Raw genomic sequence first — 20,796 nt, forward strand, 5'->3', positions numbered from 1 at the left:
TTTTGCTACGCATAAAAAAATGCTTAATTCCAACACTGCTCCTACTACCATCCCACCCAGGAGTAAATTGTGCAGACTGCACCTCAGAGGTAACCAACAACCTCCCTCTACCCGCAGCAACACACTGCACCTCAGAGCAGGCCTGGAAATAAGTCTGAACCAGGAGCCAAACATTTGGAAAAGCGGCTCCTGGTCCTGTTATTTTCTATTGAACCAGGAGCCATTTTTAAAGAGCCAGGAGTTATTTTTCTCAAGTATCAAAATGCTTATTTTTGTTATTTTTACAGCTTTCTATGCTCATGCAAGACATTTATTCATTTATTAGACTGTAGAATTTATTTAATTTATTAGACTATTTATTTGATATATTTAGATCCATGTTAATTTATTATTAATTATTGCCACAACAAGTTAACAATAAGTTATAACAACGTTATTATGAACAGACCAGACCAGTTAAAAAAACGTTTATTTAGTTCCATTAATATGTGAATGTGAATCCATAAATGACTAAAATCAGGACTCAATTTGGCCTTACATGTACATGTACCAGGTCTTTTTTTCATGATTTTAGGAAAATTAAAAAAAAGTCTAGAAACACCATCAGCAAAATCCAAGATGGCAGTCTTTTATAGCGATCACATAGCGATTTAGTGATCCTCTACACCAGAAAACAAGGCAAAATACTGCCAAAATTATGAGCCCTGAAGGCAAATATCAAGGAAAACTGGCGAAATATTAGGTAAAAGATAAGATACCGTATGAAAACACATTGGAAATTGGCAATATTTTGAGTGAAAATAAGCTTGCCTAACGAAGTTTTACTGGCCCATTTCCTGAGCACTGAACTAGTCAAAATGGAGCAATACTGGTCATCAACGGGCGGAAAATACAGATTTTCTCTGGCGCCTGGGGCGTGTAATTCTGGTTGGATCCAGGCGTTAAAACTCGGTAACCGTAGGGTCAAATTCGCTCGGCACCTGTTTGTTTCAGGCTTGCCTCAGAGGAAGACAACAACCTCCCTCTACCCCACCCCTGTATGAGCAACAAACTGCACCTCTGAGGTAGACAACAACCTCCCTCTACTCCACCCTGTATGAGTGACAGACTGCACAAGTCAGAGGTAGACAACAACCTCCCTCTACTCCATCCCTGTATGAGCAACATACTGCACCTCCGAGGTAGACAACATTCAACAACCTCCCTCTACTCCACCATGGATGAGCGACAGACTGCACCTCAGAGGTAGACAACAACCTCCCTCTACTCCACCCTGTATGAGTGACAGACTGCACCTCAGAGGTAGACAACAACCTCCCTCTACTCCATCCCTGTATGAGCTACAGACTGCACCTCTGAGGTAGACAACCTCCCTCTACTCCACCCCTGTATGAGCTACAGACTGCACCTCAGAGGTAGAAAACAACCTCCCTCTACTCCACCCCTGTATGAGCGACAGACTGCACCTCAGAGGTAGACAACAACCTCCCTCTACCTCATCCCTGTATGAGCAACAGACTGCACCTCAGAGGTAGACAACAACCTCCCTCTACCCCACCCCTGTATGAGCAACAGACTGCACCTCAGAGGTAGACAACAACCTCCTACTTCCCACCCCTGCATGAGCAAATTAAATACAAACTGCATCTCAGAGGTAGACAAGACAACAACCTCATTCTGTTCACTCCTAAATGAGTAAATTACAGTATGCAGACTGCACATACAGGAGTGACAACAACCTCCCTCTTCCGTCTCTTCCCCACCCCTGTATGAGCAAATTATACAAACTGCAAATTATACAAACTGCACCTCAGAGGTAGACAACAATCTCCTACTCCTACCCCTGCATAAGCAAATTATGCAGACTGCACCTCAGACATTTTAAGATTATCTTCTTTGGAGATGACTAAATGCAGTACATACTTGTACCAGTTTTTGTTTTTTTTTCCCACATGGGCTATACTTTGTTACAAATCTTGAATTAATTTACACACCCAGGTTTTTGAATTTACACATATCCAAACCTTCAAATCCTACAATGTACCTAAGACCTTGCTGTACAGGCCTCTTATTTTTAGTAAGCACCAGGCCTTGTCTTTTGAGGCGAGTGAGAGTGATCACTCGCCTAAAATTAACCTGAGGAGAGCTTTTTATCACTCGCCTACATTTGGTGTAATAATTAATACAAGTGATTAAAATCACTCCCTGACAAGTTTTGAGGAGAGTGGTTTGTCACTCGCCAGTAATTTTCAAAAGACAAGGCCTGAAGCACACAACATATAAATTTGGCACACTTGTAAGTGGGCCCTACCTACATTGTACCCCCACAGATGTGTTGGGGTCTTGCCCATTTTGGCCCCAGAGGTCAAAGGTCATGGGCCCAAATAAAAAAAAAATACAGAATTTGCCATTACTCTCGGGTCCACACTTCTCATCATCATTAATGTAGTGATGCATCTCCCTTCCGCTGCATATAGCATACCACAAAGAGAGACGCATCCACAATAGAAATGGTACATTAATTACCGTACAATTAGTTTTCAATTTAAAACATCAACATGTAGTTAGAACTTACGGTACTGGTACAGGGGATACGAGGATAATTTGGATTTCAAATAAATGAAAAAATTAATCAGGAATGTGTGCCCTGTGGAAATAGAGCATCAAACAAAGTCACATGATCCATTATTGTTGATAATCATTCCAAGACTTCAGGCCAGCTTACGTTAAGGCAAAAAAAATACTAAAATAGGTTTGTCTCAGGTTCCCCGCGCGCATTAGACTTCTGATGGTGAAAACGTTCAAAAATAAAAATTTTTATTTTATTTTTAAAAAAATGAAGACAAATTGCCAAATGTTGGCAAAACATTTATGGGCCAAAACCCGGTGAGTGTTCAAGGGCCCTGAACACTTGATATATTGATAAAATAAAAAATTGTACCATATGTACACAGCATTAAATCGCTCGGGAGACACAAGACAAACCTTTTTTTTTTTTTGCCTAACTAATCTAGTAGGGGCCGGGGTCTGATTTGTAAATAAAATCAAGATGAGCGTGTCGGCCAATCATTGCCATTGCGAAAAGACCTTCATCCTCGTTGACGTTTTTTGAACAGATGTTATCCTCTTTTTTGTCGAGATTTGGATATTGGATTGTTGTAATGTTGAGTGGACTGTAAATTTGATTTAAACCTAAACTAAAGGTTGCTAATACAGTCAAAAATTAAGTTGAACTGCAATTTTAACAAAATTTTCTGAACTTTTTCTGAACTTCCATTGCTTTTTACACAGCCTGACAGGTGTCATGGTTCAGGGATTTCAAATGCAATGGTCTCTTGCTTCGAATGTGAAGCTGTCGATGGTCAAATTTGTGGCTTGACTTCTCGAGCAAGGGAGTACAACTAAAGCATAAATTCTGCTTGTCCTCAAAACATTTTGGTTGTCCCCAAAATGTGTCATATTTTTGAGTGCAAAAATCAAAATTTGTTTGATGTCTTTTGCTCTGGAAAATCCATAGCCACAAATTGGTAAACCTGTGCAAGCTTCAAAATTCGTTATTCTGATCATGCAGATCTCAACTCAAGCACTGGCACCATTGCGTATCTCAGTGAAATGGTTCAGAACTGGACATGCTGAACAAGTGGACATCAAAGCATAATACATGTAATACTACATTTTGTATATATTAAATGGATGTGAATAATTCATACATTGCTCACCTGTGCTATGTTTTCATATCATATTTTGTGGTGAAAAATGATAACAAATGTGTAATTTGCAATCATTTTATGGAGCAACGTTAACACATATTCATAACCTCATTAATATACGTGAAGCCTGTAATCCAATCAAAAGAAATTGATTGCCTGACCGGGCTCTAATTGCGAGGTCATTAAATAACTCACAATGACTCCGGACGCGCAACAATGACTTCTGCGCGCGCGTGCGTGTATAAGCTACGCGTTAATGGCAACGCACACGCCTATGCGATGCCGTCGCGCTTCTGTGATTGGTAGCTCTTGTTGTCGGCGCATGTTATATTCACCTGGTTGATTTTTTTGTAGGGTCTTACAACAATGATTAAAACTGGTATAATTTAACAGCGTTTTATGGCATAAAAATTAAAATAACATAAAATGCCATTTTGATTTGTTCAAAATATTAGATACGACAGTAATGAATGACAATAAAAGCTTTGCACCATCTATTTTGAGGTCATTGTGTGAAATCGTCGGGTTTTGTTTTGGGCCTTATTTTACCGCTCCCTCGGAAAAATACCTCAGCCCAAAACAAAACCTCCGATTTGACACAATGACCTCAAAATAGAAGGTGCGAGTTATTATTGTCTAAAACATATGACACAGCACTTGTTGGAACTCCCGGTGGGAGCCAGGATTTCAATTATAAATTCATGTATTGGAACTGCCTGGCCATGGCAGCAAGCCACCACTACACAGATCAAAGCCAAAGGGTCAAATTTTCGGACAGACACATGCTCGGCCTAGACAGGTTAAGATGTCAGTCCATCTCATGAATGATCTTGACTGACTTGACCCTCCGGGCCCCTCTTTTTAAAAACTGTCATTTCACAAGAATTGCAGTGATTTTTGCATTGGTTGGGCCATGTCCACACATGATATAAATATTATTGAAAAAATGATTTACATTTGATAATCTGCTAAAATCTGAGTACAAATCAATCTACTACATGCAGTAATTTATTCATGTACACCGGCCATACGTGCACAATTTTCAATAGTGGACACTGATTGTACATGTACGGACTTGATCAGCTGTTTGTTGTTGTGGAAAAAAGCCAAAAGGCGACGTGAAAATCGCCAAATAAACACGAACTTACCGAGGTATATATCGCCAAACGAGCCGCTTCCAATCTTCCGACCGAGCCGATACTTGTTACCCACTCTCAGCTCCATTCCTAATGAAATATACGACAAAAATAAAAATATTAAATTTCATTGTAAGGGAGGAAACCGATGATCATGAATGAGGTCATCGTCAAAAAGAATTTTCTGACAGATCGAATCGGAATTGCTGAAACAATGTTGACGTTTTTACCTTCTCTAAAGGATGAAATCACACCAAACTCCCTGAATTCCAACTAGATATCATTTAGCTTTTGTATGAATGATAAATCAGACTTATTAAATACTGCGATGAGACAAGATGATGCGGATTTTGGGGCGTTGTTTTCACCTAATACAACCAGAAGTAGCCATTTTTATTTACTTCAGAGATTTTTCTTGTTGTTGATCACCAATGCGCAAGCGCATTTCAGGTGTTAACAAGGGAAAGCACCCGGATTTCAGGTGAACCATTAGGGCCGCCATGATCGACGACGACGACATCCATAAAAAGTAAAATGATATTCAAACTGTGTAGACTCTCATTCATCTGGGTATGTTGAAATTAAGATTTAATTTAAATCTGGTCAACCAGACATTTTTAATTCATTGCAGAACTTTAAAAACTTTATAGCAGCTCTTGGCCTCTGTTGAACTAGTGATTCAATAAATAAATAAATAAATGAGCAATCAATTAACCATGAACATCATCAACCCTAGAGAAATTAATTGTTCAATCCGATCAATTAATCAATCAAACAATCAATCAATCAATCAATCAATCAACCAACCAACCAACCAATCAATCAATCAGTCAATCAATCAATCAATCAATCAATCGAGCAAGCAAGCAAAAAAAAAACAAGCCGAGCAAGCAATTCATTTTTTTTTTCAACCAATAAATGAATCCTGGCAGTGAAATCCATCCTTCAATAATCATTCAGTTTTATATCAGTAGATCAATCAAGCAATTCAGAAATTTTTCTCATAACCCCCATCCAGTGGTTTTCCTCCAAGAGCTTCCAAGCAGACAACAAGCAGTGAATGTCTCCACCACAGTCTTTGATTACACTACACGGTTCAGTGCATAGCAATGTGAGAGCTGTGGAGCTTCTAGCTGAAAAATGGGCCTCTTTAATTGGTTTTTGTCGAAACCTCAAGTGTTCCCTTCATCTAACACTTTCCCCTAAAAACACTTTTAGTAAATCTGTTAAAAACTACCTATCCAAGTACATTTTTTGACCAAGTGTAGGTTTTAAAAGACAAAACCTCTAGTGTTCCTTACAATATTTGTCAAATTTTATGTCATTAAACACACTTATATTGTCCATAGAGTCATGAGCAATTACCAATTCTCTTTAAATTTCAAATCTTGTGCAAAAAGTTACTATTTTCGCCTGTTTTGTCATACGGTTGTAAATTCAATGAACTATGACTTTGCTAAAAGAGCGCTTACAAATTGTTATGGCAGTGTGCAGGGCCATCACCGGAGGGGGTGAGAAGTGACACCTCACACCCCACCCCATATATTTTATTGGCAAATTCTCATCATGTGCTTGTCCTAAATTGCAATCGTAAAAATTGTAGAAAGGTTAAAGGCGTATTAGATCAACGATTTGCTCATTTTTCAGAAACATTGTAGAAGAAGGAAAAAATCCAAAATGTGGCTTTTGTATCTGATTTTGTTTTCTTCTTTTTTACACTGTTTTTGGATATTATTAGCCTTATTTTTATGTGACCAAATAAGGAATAAGGCCAAAATATGACTTTTTACCTTAGAAGGGCATTAGGACAATTTGAATGACTTATCCTTCACTTTTAGGCAAAATTCATAAACAATTTTAATTTTATACTTACGCTGGGATCACTGAATGGGCCTTTAAATGTTACAAAAAAGTTTTGACTGAAACTAAAACACGTTTAGACCTTTATAACACTTTAAAACATGTTTGTTTTTGCTTGGCAGCTACTAATATAATTTAAATACATTTGTAGCACACTTTTATTATAGGTAGGCTTCCCGGGATATGCTTATGTCTTGTCTTGTCTTGTCTTGTCTTGTCTTGTCTTGTCTTGTCTTGTCTTGTCTTGTCGTGTCTTGTCTTGTCGTGTCTTGTCTTGTAGTTTACTACTGGCGCTTACCGTAAAATGGGGTAACTTTGCCGGCACTTTTCAGAGTTTTTCAATCACTGCTTCCAAACAAAACCAATTATATTTCTAATTAACTCTTTTTTATGACATTAGGGTTCCGTTCTACACCTTGAAGTTGAAAAAGATGTTTTAATAATTTCGTAAGGGTGCCCTAGGGGTTCAAAATAGCATGATCAAAGTTACCCCGCATTTGGGGCAACTCAAGTTGGTCAGAGTATTACATTCCATGAAGAAAAAAAATCAAAAAAATCTTCGCTGTATATGGGCAAGTTGTTGTTTTTTGTGACATTTGACCCCTTGCAAAATTAATCAAGCACACATCCTTGCTCAAGTTGCTCACAATATCGATTTTTATTTTTTCTGAAAAATTTTTAAAAAATGCTAATTTTTGGTCAAAAATCCTGATTTTTTTTTTTTTTTTGAGGAAATTGGACATGAGCGACTATTATTTCTTCCAAATATATTTCTTAACAAATTGACACCAAATATGCTGTACGAGAATATGACCATTTAACAAAATTTGACCGCCCAAAGTACCCCGCTGACCGAAGTTACCCCCCATTTTTACGACATCATAATTAAACTAATGCTTAAGAAGCATCTTTTTAATTCTTAGTGTATCTTTTTATCATGTTAATACTGATTATGTACATTGGCAAATTTGTTTTTAAATATCATTGCTGCAATATTTTGGATGTTTTTAGCCCGGGGGGGGAGCACTTCCATGACAGATATGCATCATGTGCCTCGGGATAGACCCCCTTTTTCAAACCGGCTTGTACCCAATGACCCCCAATTTGTGTTATGGTCCTACCTCTTATCCAATGACCCCTTTAAAAAAATTCATGTACTCAATGAGTGACCCCCTTTTTCTATTTCTTGCTATACCCAACGGCCCCCCTTTTAATTCCCAAATTTAGGTGGTATTTGTGTTCTCCTCCAGAAATAATGAGATTTTTCACATTTCCAAGGTGGCCAAGTTGTTTTTACGCAGTTTGGCACTTATTTATGTGTATACTTTATTACTCTTTTGGCAATACTCAATGACTCCCATCATTTTTGTTACCCCAATGACCATCCTTTTTTCAAAGTTTCATACCGAATGACCCCATTTTTATTCAGGTTGTGTACTGAATGACCCCATATTTTTGTAATTGTACATTTGACCTGAATGCCCTCTACTTTTAACATGGCCGAGGCACATCCTATCCCTGCCATTTCAGATAGGGAGTGCCTCCCCCGGGGTTTTAGCTACTTTAGTGTAGTTTATGATATCGTCACCCACATGGCCGGGGTGCCTGGGTCATTGTTGCATGTTTCTCGTTTGCAGTTCAGTTTGGTTTTCTGAGACCCGTAATTGGTGGAATTTCCGGCCGCGTTCTTCAGGCGTGTGGAATTCATCAAAAGAGATGAATTCCGCAGGTTGGTGGGGAGTGCGGCTGGGGATTTGGTTGGTCAGGTTTGTTGTTGCTCGGAAGATCTGGATTGCGGGTGGGAGGCATGTGGTAGTAATTTTAATCTGTTGTATGGGTAAATTTTATATTGTATATTTTATGTATGTGCATTTTCCTTTTATAGTTGTAAAGCGCAATGGGGCATCTGCGATGCAAATTGCGCTGAAATATTGGTTTATTATTATTATTAATTACTCGCAAAATTTGTCCCTCAACATATTCCGTAGTATTTCTATTTATAATAGCGCATGCGTATAAAATCCAACATGGCGCTGTACAGGACACTACGGAATCTGAAGATGCTCCATTTATGTCGGTGTCATGCAGAGTTCTGTTTACCTGGGTAAGTTCAAATTGGTGAGAAAATGTAATTGATAGTACATATATTCAAAACGACCTAAACATGTCACATAATTCCCTCAAATATCCATGAAGTAGGACAATGTTGCAATGTTTCGTGTTGTCCATGCATGTAAACAATTTACCTGATGGCTGACATCCTGAAGTGCAAAAGTGAGGAATAGGCAGGATTCTGTTTATGTAGTATGTCAGCCTTGCGTTTTATTGGGAAATGGTATACAAATTGAAATTGTGGAGAGGAAAATAAGCTTTTACATAAATTTCAAGATTTTTTAATTTTGTTAAAAAAACAATTTAAAGGAGTATTTTGTGATCCTAGCATCCTCTTTTTATGACATTTTCCAGTAGATATCCACGAAAGCTTAGTTATTCCCACAATTTCAGTTGATTCCGATTTTGCGTTTGCAAGTAATGCATGATTAGGCTAATGAAATGAAATGATTAGTTTCCCGTCACATTTTTTTCAGTGAAATATGAGGTCATGATTTCATTATTATGGAAAATTTCATTATAGGCCAAGTAAAATAAAAAACATGTTTCATGTCCGGGTTTTTGAAAAAAAGGAGGAAGAGGGGACTTTTATTTTTTATTTTTTATCGCAAAATCGGTGTAAATACCCATAATTAGAGCTGTTTTAGCGTATACAATAATGCCGGGAAAAAGGAGGAGGCCTCTTTTTATTTGCTGTGCTGAAAGATAGGCCCCCTCGAACTATCACAAAACCTTATAAAAATATTAATTACCAAGGCTATAGAAAGCATCTCTACCTCCTAGACATATTTGTGACACGATCAAGGGAAATGAGTCGGATGTCGCTAATATTGATGTTGAGATGCAAAATGTATTGGCAAAGAAAGTGTTAAAATTCTTTTTTATATTGTTTTTCAGCGATTGATAAATTGACATAACTTCACAAAGAAAAGTCGTATCAACATGGGGTTTTCAGTTTCAGAAAGCTCTAAATGTCCTCTTTAGAAACATGTGTAAAACTCATTTTCGACCAGGGCCACATTTTTTGAAAAGTTATAACTGAATTTCAAAAAATAAAAATAAAATTGAAGAAACCTCAAAAAAGGAAGCGGGAGGGGACGTGAAACATGTTTATTTTTTTATTTTGCCTTATAAAAATTGTCAAAACTATCATTTACATGGCTATTACCTAGGCCTATATTGTTGATGAAAGACCACTCAAAACAGGTACTAATGCTTAGATCATCATTAATGTACAGACATTTTGCAACAGATTAAGAAAAGATTTGAATTTGTTTTTATTAAAATGAAAAGAAATTTGCAATTTTTGTAATCACTAGAAACATGATGAGGTAATCCTTAAATTTCCATTATTTACCACATCCGCTACCCCTACAACTAAGAAAAACTGCTGATTATGATCAGGGGATGTCAGACATTTTGAGAGTTTCAATTTGGATATTTCCATCTCAATTTTCAGATAATTGTCTTTTTATGAAAATAATGACAGTTTTGGTCAAATTGAATTAAGGTGATGCGGGCGGGAGACGGGAAACTAATAATTTCATTACATAGGCCTTATGTGTAAATATTACACTGCTCCATAGACAATGTGTTGTAATTTTGTTCTGGTATGTATATATACCAGAACGAAATTCAAATTTCACGATATCTTTGCTAAACGAATTAATCTGCAAGAAATTTTTTGTACATAATATAAATAAACATTATGATAGCCAGATAGAGGGTTTCCAGTGATATAAAAATCTCAACTTTTTTTGAGAAAAGTGGGGGGATGATGCTGTGGATCACGAAATGCCCTTTTAATAATTGAAAAAGTAAGGCAGCACTTAAAACTTTCAATAAATCATGAGTACGTATACATACAGTGGCTTCAGAAACCGGGGTGTGGGTAGGGGTGGCTCCCCCAATGTGGTTTAATATGGAGAAGTAACATTGGGCTGGCACCCAATAATTTGAGCCAGGTGCCATTGGGCCCCCAATATTTAAAATCTTCAGGAGCATCTGGTATACTTTTAAAAAATAAGGGAAAAGAAACAGAATGTTGCCTTCCCATGCAGTTGGTATGTTTAATGTAAAATTATACGGTATGTATACTCATGGTAGGCCTATATGTAGATCTATGTAATCTACTCTACTAATGAATAAGTAAACAGGTACCCCGTAAGCAAATCACTAATAACAGTAAGGCCCAAAAAAAATATTGTTGTGTTGCCCTCAAGTGGAAAAATGGGAAAGTTGGGTCGAGGCGGTCGGATTTCTTTTTTTTTTTTTTTTTTCTTTTTTCTTTTTTTAACCTTCAGATTTTAAAAATCCCTCAAATATTAAATAATGCTTCTTCAATTAGGGACATTTGTCAATTTTGACTTCTGGATACCTGTTAGACATCAATTAAAGACTAGTCTTTCAATATAATATTAATTTTAAGTGAAAAACATTTATTTTTTGAACAAATCTGTAAAAATCATCATTCAAAAAAAAAAAAAAAAAAAAATTGCAACCCTGATTTTTCAGGATTTAGGACCGGACGGTTGAGGGCAACACAACAATTTTTTTTTTTTTTTTTGCCTAATATGCAGGTACAGTGTTACAATTTACGATATGTAACATCACTTACATGCGTAGTATCATTTTCTTTCTGTATCGACAATTTTAAAGGTTTGACCCCATAATTTTGTAAAATCACAAATTATGGGGTCATGTTGACCCCATAGTTTTGCTTTTAAGCGCTAACCCTGGGCGTAGGGTGTTCTCTACGGCGGAATATCACATTCACAAGTCACAACCCAAAACACAATTTTTTGTGTTTTGGGTTTGAAAAACACCATCTAGGCCTAGCTTAGCTTTGCATCAAGAATTTTCAATGTCAATCAACATGATCAATGACGGTCAATGTCCCGGGACAATGTCTGTCATTGTCATTTTTGACATATATGCAATACAAAACAATGAAAACATGCCACGTTTACTTAGTTTATTTAGTAAATATACTAGGTCATGTCATCACTTTATGGGCCTAAAACAACATGGTATAATCATTCACAAATACAACACATCCAAACAAAAAGACCCAGAAAAAGTTGGTAAAAAATCATATTAGTGATTGTTATTGATAATTTAAGGGGTACTACACCCTCGATAAATTTATGTCTATTTTTGCATTTTCTCAAAACTAATAACACAGTGGTAACAAAAGTTATGTATATTATAGGGGCAAGGAATCCAATTACTACACTGGAATTTCAGTGACCCAAGGCAAGCGGTTTGTTATTTATAGTTAGAAATAAGGTACCGCTAGGATGTACCTCATTTCCTATTATATTAAACTGAACCGTTTGTCTTGAGTCACTGAAATTTCAGTGTAATAATTGGATTCCTTGCCCCAATAATATACATAACTTTTGTTACCAGTGTGTTATTATTTTTGAGAAAAATGCAAAAATAGTCACAAATTTACCACAGGTGTAGTACCCCTTAATTCATCGCTATCCGTCTTGTTTGTACATCACATCACCTGCGTGTGTAGCTCTGCCAATGAATATCATGATAATAAATACGATCGGCGAGATTATACACACAATGTAAGCGCTGACCCTGTCTGTCTTGACGTATAAATATGTGTCGCTATTTGTCAGTACGTTCTGTTTGTTCGTCCTAGCTGTGTAAATCTATGCCAATATTCATGACAATAATACGTTCAGCAAGCAATTCTAAAAGACAGTCCCCTGGTTTGTACTGGAACAAGAGTAAATAGGTTATTCCTTCCCCACAAACAAAACTAATGTCCTGTTTCTTCCCAAAATATGGAAATTGAATCTTTAATGACACCAACTTACCCTTGCAAAGAGATGAGCCCTGCATCCACCTGCTATACCGCAAACTCAGTGCACTTTTGATAGATATCATGGTACAAATGTATGGTGAGATTTGTCAAAGCAACAGTAATTGTGTGGGCACACCTCCCCTGAGTGTAGATTATAGGTAAGTCTACGTAAACAATCAAATTAAAGTAATGATTGGCAAAGAAGCCAAGGAATACATAAAATCTGCTTTTGAGTGAGGAAGCCATCAACCAGTTCTACAAATCGGTGCATGTGGTCATACAAAATTAAATGTATGTCATAAGTTGGTATGGAAAAAAGTTACACGTGGCACCCATATCATGTGGAATACGGATAACACCTACCAATAAATATTTTTATGTGGGGAACCACGATTGTTTGTGGTTCCCCACACAGATGCAATGATATAGATGGTTTTCACCCCTGTCCAATACCTCTATATTTCTTTTATGAACCTTTACACACCGCATAAGTTTGCCTTTGGTTAATATTTAAATATTGTGTGTTACATTTATATCTTGCGCTCCATAGCATTTTTCCGGTCTTTTGGTGAAAAACAAGTCATCATCAAAGTATGACTGCTTGTGTAAGGCCTATCTTTATGAGTAGGGGTACTGATGTGGGGTGAGTGTTAAATGGGGTGGGAAGCTTGTCAATAAATGTATTCCATTCTGATGTCTCCTCTTTTTTTCAGTTTAACTCAAGTAAGACATGCATGGTACAAACCAACCTATGTTGACCCAATAGTGGACAAAGAGGAATATAAAGATGGCAAACTACCAGTTGATATCAGCGTTCCTGTCAAAGCAGCTCCAAGTTTTATGTCGTCAACATTTATGTATGATCCATTAGTAAGGTAAATAATAATAAGGGTTTATTTTGTTATTATTACTACTTTGTTTTAAAAAAATGAAGTAGCGCAGACCCTGTAGAGGGAGTGCAATCATGGAAATTAAACTGGTGATTATGACCAGCAGCTTGGGTAATGCGGGTCACAGCTCTGCCTGTAGTGAGTGATACTTAACTGGTTGTGTTTTGCTGTGTCTAAAAACAATCAAAAAATTAAACTTGTTTAACTTCCAAATTTCCTCAAAAGTACATAATAAAATGGAACAACCAGTAGCTTGCCTCTCTGTCTATAGTCCATATGAATAAAACCATATCATAATATATTTCACCTGTTTGTGTTTCAGTAAATTTGTGAATGTCATGATGAAAGGAGGCAAAAAGGAAGTATCACAACAAATTATGGCAGAGGTATGTTTTGTTAAGGGCTGGGGTATGAACGTTTGGACAGTATTTATTTTGGGACATTAGAGCACATCAGACATATCGAATTGCATTCTGAATCGAAGAATATCATTCTGATATCAAATAATTTTGGTTTTTGAAATTCGCAATTTAATACACATTTTATGGCAAATCATTAAAATTGATATTTTTGATATTTAACAGTACTGGTAAACTTTATAAATCTGATGATTTATACTTAAAGTGTATGTAGGTGGGATGAAAAGCCGACGATCAATTGAAAATTTTGACCTTTCGTATTGAAGATATGGATTTTTTTTCCCAAAACACCAAAAAAAATTAGGTCTTTTTGGGAAAAAAATCTATATCTTCAATATGAAAGGTCAAAATTTTCAATTGACCGTCGGCTTTTCCTCCCTGCTACATACACTTTAAGAATATATCATTAGATTTATATAATTTACTTCGAGGACTGTTATATATCAAAATTTGAAAAATATCAAATTTTTATAATTTGTCATAAAATTTGTATTATATTGTGATTTTCAAAAAATGAAAATTATTTGATATCAGAAAGACATGCTTCGTATTCAGAATGCAATTCGATAGGTCTGAGGTGCTCTCATGTCCCACAAAAAATACTGTCGAAACGCAATAAACGCTCATTTTAGATCCCTTAAATTGATAAAATATTTATGCTTTATTATGATCATTATATAAAAGTACTCCCATCGATTAAATTGACAGCATCATTTTACAATTTTATTTTATGTTCACGATTTTGAACTGGTGTGTGTTGTTTGTCATGGTCCTGCTCCAGGATTTGATGTTTTCTTTTTAAGGCTTAAACCTAATATAGACTTCTCTTAAAGGCTTTTAAAAGGGTGCGCACAGGATCACGTTGGGTAGGAAATTTTGTTGGACCCTTTTCAAAATTTTAAAGATACAGTTGAATTTTTTTTTTTTCATAATTTTCCTTCCAAAAATAGTTTTCGTATTATATACTTGTCTTTTTTACTTTAAAATTAAAGTCATTAAGAAAATAAAGTTTAAAAAAAAAATCCTGCAAAACGTGATCTTGTGTGCCTATTTATATCGAAAAACAAATTGCACTTGGTAAATTTTGTGTTGATAAGTACCATATAAGACACACACTATTTTCAAAAAATCTACCTTGAGCTATGCATGTGTTATATATATTTGCGTGTTTGTGTGTTGACTTTGATTATAACTTTGAAAGATGTTATATTGTTTACAGACCTTTACACTCATCAAAATGAAACAGTTGGAGAGATATCACAAAGCTCCTGAGTCTGAGAGGGAGAACATCGAGACTAATGCTATCAAAATCTTCCACCAAGCTTTAGAAAATGCCAAACCAATTTTAGGATTATCTACCATCAAAAGAGGAGGAAGGGCATACCAGGTATGTGCTTTTCTTTTATCTACCATTGGAAAATGAGATGCTTTTTTTACCTGTTTGCTATGGATGCACCCAAAATTTTGTACAAAATTACAACTCGTAATCGACGGGCCTTATAACATCGCGGATTGATGTCAATATATTTTATTTGGAGAATTGTCTTGTGACATCTCGCCAGAAGTATTATAAATTATTAATTGAAGTCCTATACTTTGTCTACTTTCTTTAACACACAAAATATAGTCCAGGTAGATTAACTATATTACAAATTATTAATTGAAGTCCTATACTTTGTCTACTTTCTTTTAACACACAAAATATAGTCCAGTTAGATTAACTATATCACTCTTAATGTAGGTCTACTTTTCGGCGTAGTGGTAAAAGCCTTATAATTCCCGCCGATTACGAGCTGATCAAAGTATAGATAAGATATCTGACAGGTCCAATGCAAAATGTAGGCCTACATTATAGTAATATAATTAATGGATTTAGTGGACAAAGTACCAAAGTGTAAAAATGAACTTTGTAAGAAAATATAGGTCATAATGTTTAAGTAAAAGCTGTGTATCAGACACATCACTCTTGTTGTTTGGGAATTGGGGTGCGATGGTCCTTGCACCATTGCATTTATGTCTACAAGTGTTAAATATGATGGCATTGCGAAAAATTCTGTAATGTACTATGATCAGCTCGTAATAGGCGAGAATTATTCAATTGTTGTTACTGCTCGAGTCAACAAAGTCCCATTTTACGCCCTCGTAAATTCACATAAGCGAGCATCAGTCACACAATACGCAAAGCACAGTTTGCATAGGTGCTGTGCCCTCAATCCACCATGTTATGAGTCCCGCCTATTACAACCTGATCAGAATATACAGTAAAATGATAAATGATGTTCAATATAATATTTGTTATTGTGTAGGCACCAACTCCGCTGACCCCACAAAGGCAACGCTTCCTGGCCATGTCATGGATACTAGCTGAGTGCAATAGGAGACCAGTCAAAACAAAGATGCCAATACGACTCTCTAGAGAACTCCTGGACGCATACGATAATAGGGTAGGTGGTAGTCAAAGCGAATATAATTGGGATCACCTCAAGTTTGCTAGTGACGTATGTGTGTATTTCGCTGGCAACAGTTTTGAATCATGCGCGTAATGTTAATTGCGCAGAGCATACTCGTACGAGTACAAGGTTGGCATGCTTGCGGCACAAAAGCATTGACATCACTGCCAAACTTGAAGCGAATCAATGTATAGAGTAAGAGTAGCTGCTTTTAATTTGCAAGGAGTCATTTCAAAATCGGTCACTCACCTTTGCACAGTGTTTTTGTGGCACACTTGTTGTCACATTCTCTGCCAAGTCATTTATGTAAATTACAAGTAACATCGGACCTAATACCCTGCGGCACCCAGGTAATCTTGATCTGCTGTCCCCTATGACTAGTATACATGATATATTGGCTACCTTTCTTCGGTTTAGAGACTTTAGACCATTCTCACAACCAGATGCTTTTTGCCATCAAGGCTTATGCCAGCCCAGGCCATGAGGTGACATCCACTTCTGGAATGCCATCATCTCCTTTATATTGTCTTCACAGCACCATTTGACACCAATCAGTCCAATTGAGAGTCAAACACCTGTTTACATGAATTGAATAATAAGTGCCAATGCACTAGTGTCTGTGCCTGAACATGTTAGATGACACAACAATGGGATTTATAAAGCACCTTTTTACAAATTCACAGAAGGAATGAGAGAAAACAGCAGAGAAAGAGAGAAAAATTTTATATTTATATGCTTCATTTGTAACTGTATTTTTGTTGTCTGTTGTTCATTGCAGGGCAAGGCAGTGGAAAGGAAACAGAATCTACATAAAATGTGTGAAGCTAACAAAGCATTTGCTCATCTTCCTATGAACTAAAACTATTATCAGGACAATGGACTCAATATTATTGAGAATTCTACTTATCATGCAGGAAGCAGGAACCGTGTTGGTGACATGCCCAATTCAATTAAGAATTAACATGCTCAGTTCTGCATGGGCAAGAAGTCGGTCACTATTTTGTCATTTCTAGTCACATTTGCTTGTCATCATGTGTGCTTGATAAAGGCTAAAGACCAGTGAGAGTATTCAATGCAATTAAATCTCACATATGTGTTGTCAGCTGACACTGGGATAACCTTACTTTCTTTGTAAGTTGTGCAATGTAAGTGCTGACTTTCAACAAAGTGAAGATTAAGCACACTGCAGATCTTGAACTGGGACTATATTCTACCTATAAATGCTGATAGTCTACAAGAAGAACCATGATAGATATAACTTTGTCAATTTATTATAATTCAAATGACATTTGTATCAAGAACTTGAAAATGTAGGAGGAACTTATATTTGAGGATCAGGAACAATTACCACACTTCAAATATAAAATGCTTAAAGCTTACTATATGTATAATATTTTGCAGTAAACCTTTGACAAGGGCATATTTTAAGGGTATATCGCGTATTTAATTACTGCGTTGAAATGCACTTGTCTGCTGAGGCTATCTGCTGTTGCTGAGTGGAAATTTATGAATGAACTTTGCGCTGTACGCGTTGTTCGCTCTGACTTTGCAACATCACAGTAGTACGCGCTCATCAAAGGTTTACTGCAAAATATTATAATTGGTTTGTAAGATAAACTCTGCACTGACATGTTACTGTGTAGCGGATATTTGTGTGAATGTTGCAGTTCGTGTAGTGGTGCATTAAGGCCTTAAACCTTACAAATGCAGTTTTGTACAGGTTATTTTGTCTGTTTCATAACCCTACACATTAAACCCTGTATGTCAAATAAACTTTCAGGGGCTTTTATATTTGCCATTCTGAAATTTCAGGTAAAAGGGCGAAAATAAAACCTCACTGAATTTTCCTTTTATACAGTAATTAAGCCATCACAAGAAGATATGGGCCACTAAACATGCCACAAATAGAAAACAAAAGAACTTTTGAACACCAAATGAGTAATCAACACTGTCATGTCCTAAATCATTTTAAAGCCAATGATCTGAAGAAAGTGTATCAAATTCTGCCTATCACTGCATTGATTTACATTACAGAATTGTACAATAACTACTCTTTGCTTATTGCAGTCAGCAACATCAGCAAGTTGAAGCATCTGTTTCTCCCGCCACATTTAATTGTGCATGTTTGGTAGACAGCACTTCCAGTAAACACTTAATATTTGAAGAGTTGCAAAATGGAATTCATTCTCATGTCACTAACTGCCCTTGATGAACCTTATAGTGGATGGTGAAACACATTCTTTTCTTCAAATACTGTGTGATATAACAAAATAAAATTTGGTATGTACAAACAAAAAATGAGACTCCCATGTTTTCTTTATGGATGTGATAGTACACATGGTCTATATTCAAGATGAACTCATAATAAGAGACAAATTCTTGATCTGATATCATTGTCAGTCTTTATCAGGGGTGTGAGTGACCTCTGAAAAAAGAGCTTGAGGAGATTTCACACCCCTGCTTTATTCTGACCCAAGTCTTGTTTCCTAAAACAAGCATAATTCTAGTACTTGGTATTAGTTATCCAGTGACTTTGAGACCCTTATGCAAAACTCTAAACAGCATGGGTTACTGGCATAATATATTTACTGAAAGAAAAATTCACTATTTGTTGAAATAATTTTTCTCTACCGCCTGTGGTTATCCTACAATATCAGTACATTTTGGTAAATAAAAGTCTACCATTCATTGGATTTGAGAACACGGAAAAAGCAATATATCCACATTTTTTTTCAATTTGAGATATCTTTAAAAAAATATGTGCTATTGATTATAGTTTCAAAAATATACATGGACTTTTTCAAGTAGGGTGTCAATTTAAAGCTTGTGTTATAAGGGAGAAGTTGGTTAACCTAATAAGTTTGAAAATGGTGTTTTTTGCATTTTGCATATGAACTTTTCATGATTTTGGAGTGGCAATATGTGACCCGGCAGCACAACTGAGCCCTGAAGTCGCCAATCATCATTTTTGAGATATTCAACCAAAATATTCTGCTTGAAATTAGCTTTAAAATGATGTATATCATGTCTATAGTACTTGACATTTAAGTAGTGAAAAATCAATAAAACAGTCAATAAATCCTTTGTTTCCTTTTGTTTATTGTTACGTTCAATGGAGCATATTTCAATAGTGGCACTGGCGACATCCGGGCTCAGTTGTGGAGGATGGTCACATATATCATTACATTGTTAAAATAGTACTGTCATAGCCTTTTCGATATATGGCATAAACAATAGGAGGGTAGTCTTCAAATTAAATGCAGAGTCCAGAATCTAAACTGGCCTCAAAAAGAAACTTATATTATTTCACAAGGTCATATCTTAAAATCCTCTCCATAAAAATGAATAAAAATTGCACACAGGATTACTTCAATACTCTACTCTAAACACAAGTCAGTAACCAAGCAGTTGTCCAACTGACACAACAGCAAAATGCAATGACAAGGAACACCTTCCTGGACCAAAAATCACATCCCAACAGATTTCTTTTGTTGTGTTCCAATTATTCGCCTGTACATGAACAAAAATTACAGACAGGATGATTTCAATACTCTAACACATGTCAGTAACCAAGCAGTTGTCCAACTGACACAACAGTAAAATGCACTGACACGGAACAGCTTCCAGGACCACATTCACATGCGAATCATTGGAACCAAAAAAAGGAAATCTGTTGGGATGTGAATTTTGGTCCAGAAAGGTGTTCCATGTCAGTGCATTTTGCTGTTGTGTCAGTTGACAACTGCTTGGTTACTGACATGTGTTTAGAGTAGAGTATTGAAGTAATCCTGTGTGCAATTTGTGTTCATTTTTATGGAGAGGATTTTAAGATATGACCTTGTGAAAAATATAAGTTTCTTTTTGAGGTCAGTTTACTATGTTATTTGCTTGTTAATACTGCATCTTAATTCTACCATCCCAAGAATCAATCACTAACAAAAACTCAATACCACATTTATTTAGTTAATCATGATTGTCACATTTTAATATACAATAATAAAACATATATTATAATCAATTTATATAAATATACATTTTTGTCTTCTGGCTTTTGAGCTACTATATCTATATGGGAGACTCTCATAATACATCTCACATTCATTGGAGTAACCTGTATTTTGATACAGGTTTCCTGTTCGTTCAATTGAGGGGCTTATTAAAGCCATATTATAACATTTGCTGAGGAGGACGCCCTCACTGATTTTTTTTTAAATTCATTTTTTACACAATTATAGTGTACTTTATTGAACCAATATACCCTGCAAAAATCAAGACTCTAGGTGCTGTAGTTTTGTCAAAATCTGAGATTTTGAATAAAACGATGGAAGCGGCGTTTTATTATTACGATGGAATTATCAGTCGAACGCATACACGATGTTCATAACTTTTTTTTTTA

General features: G+C 36.1%; 2 protein-coding genes across 6 annotated transcripts in view; one reads left to right on the forward strand and one right to left on the reverse strand.

Moving 5' to 3' along the window:
• LOC140151050 (casein kinase I-like) overlaps positions 1–5,263 on the reverse strand; it is a 66,872-nt gene extending 61,609 nt beyond the window's left edge. For 2 of the 5 annotated variants that reach the window (XR_011858887.1, XM_072173245.1), the window contains exons 1-2: positions 5,077–5,263; positions 4,859–4,936 (exon numbers count right to left, since the gene is read on the reverse strand). Coding sequence is in view for 4 of the 5 variants with exons in the window: in XM_072173245.1 (XP_072029346.1) it covers positions 4,859–4,934 (76 nt within the window). In the remaining variant the exon portion in view is untranslated. The remainder of the gene's footprint in view (positions 1–4,858; positions 4,937–5,076) is intronic. The other 3 variants (XM_072173247.1, XM_072173248.1, XM_072173249.1) reach the window with 2 other exon arrangements.
• Positions 5,264–8,678: 3,415 nt separating this feature from the next.
• Positions 8,679–18,724, forward strand: LOC140151051 (small ribosomal subunit protein uS7m-like). The gene is made up of 6 exons (XM_072173251.1): positions 8,679–8,810; positions 13,355–13,516; positions 13,854–13,917; positions 15,170–15,337; positions 16,257–16,394; positions 17,179–18,724. The coding sequence occupies exons 1-6, from the start codon at positions 8,716–8,718 to the stop codon at positions 17,257–17,259; spliced, it is 708 nt and encodes a 235-aa protein (XP_072029352.1). The 5' UTR covers positions 8,679–8,715; the 3' UTR covers positions 17,260–18,724.
• Positions 18,725–20,796: the final 2,072 nt, after the last annotated feature.

The sequence above is a fragment of the Amphiura filiformis genome, chromosome 4 (genome assembly GCF_039555335.1).
Source record: "Amphiura filiformis chromosome 4, Afil_fr2py, whole genome shotgun sequence".
Lineage (NCBI taxonomy): Eukaryota > Metazoa > Echinodermata > Ophiuroidea > Amphilepidida > Amphiuridae > Amphiura > Amphiura filiformis.

Bases quoted from the DNA above. Each gene is read 5' to 3' on its own strand.
- LOC140151051 (XM_072173251.1), top strand. From the start codon at position 8,716: ATGCGTATAAAATCCAACATGGCGCTGTACAGGACACTACGGAATCTG. The intron at 13,517-13,853 runs GTAAATAATAAT...TTTGTGTTTCAG, and splicing joins ATGTATGATCCATTAGTAAG to TAAATTTGTGAATGTCATGA. The intron at 15,338-16,256 runs GTATGTGCTTTT...GTTATTGTGTAG, and splicing joins GAGGAGGAAGGGCATACCAG to GCACCAACTCCGCTGACCCC.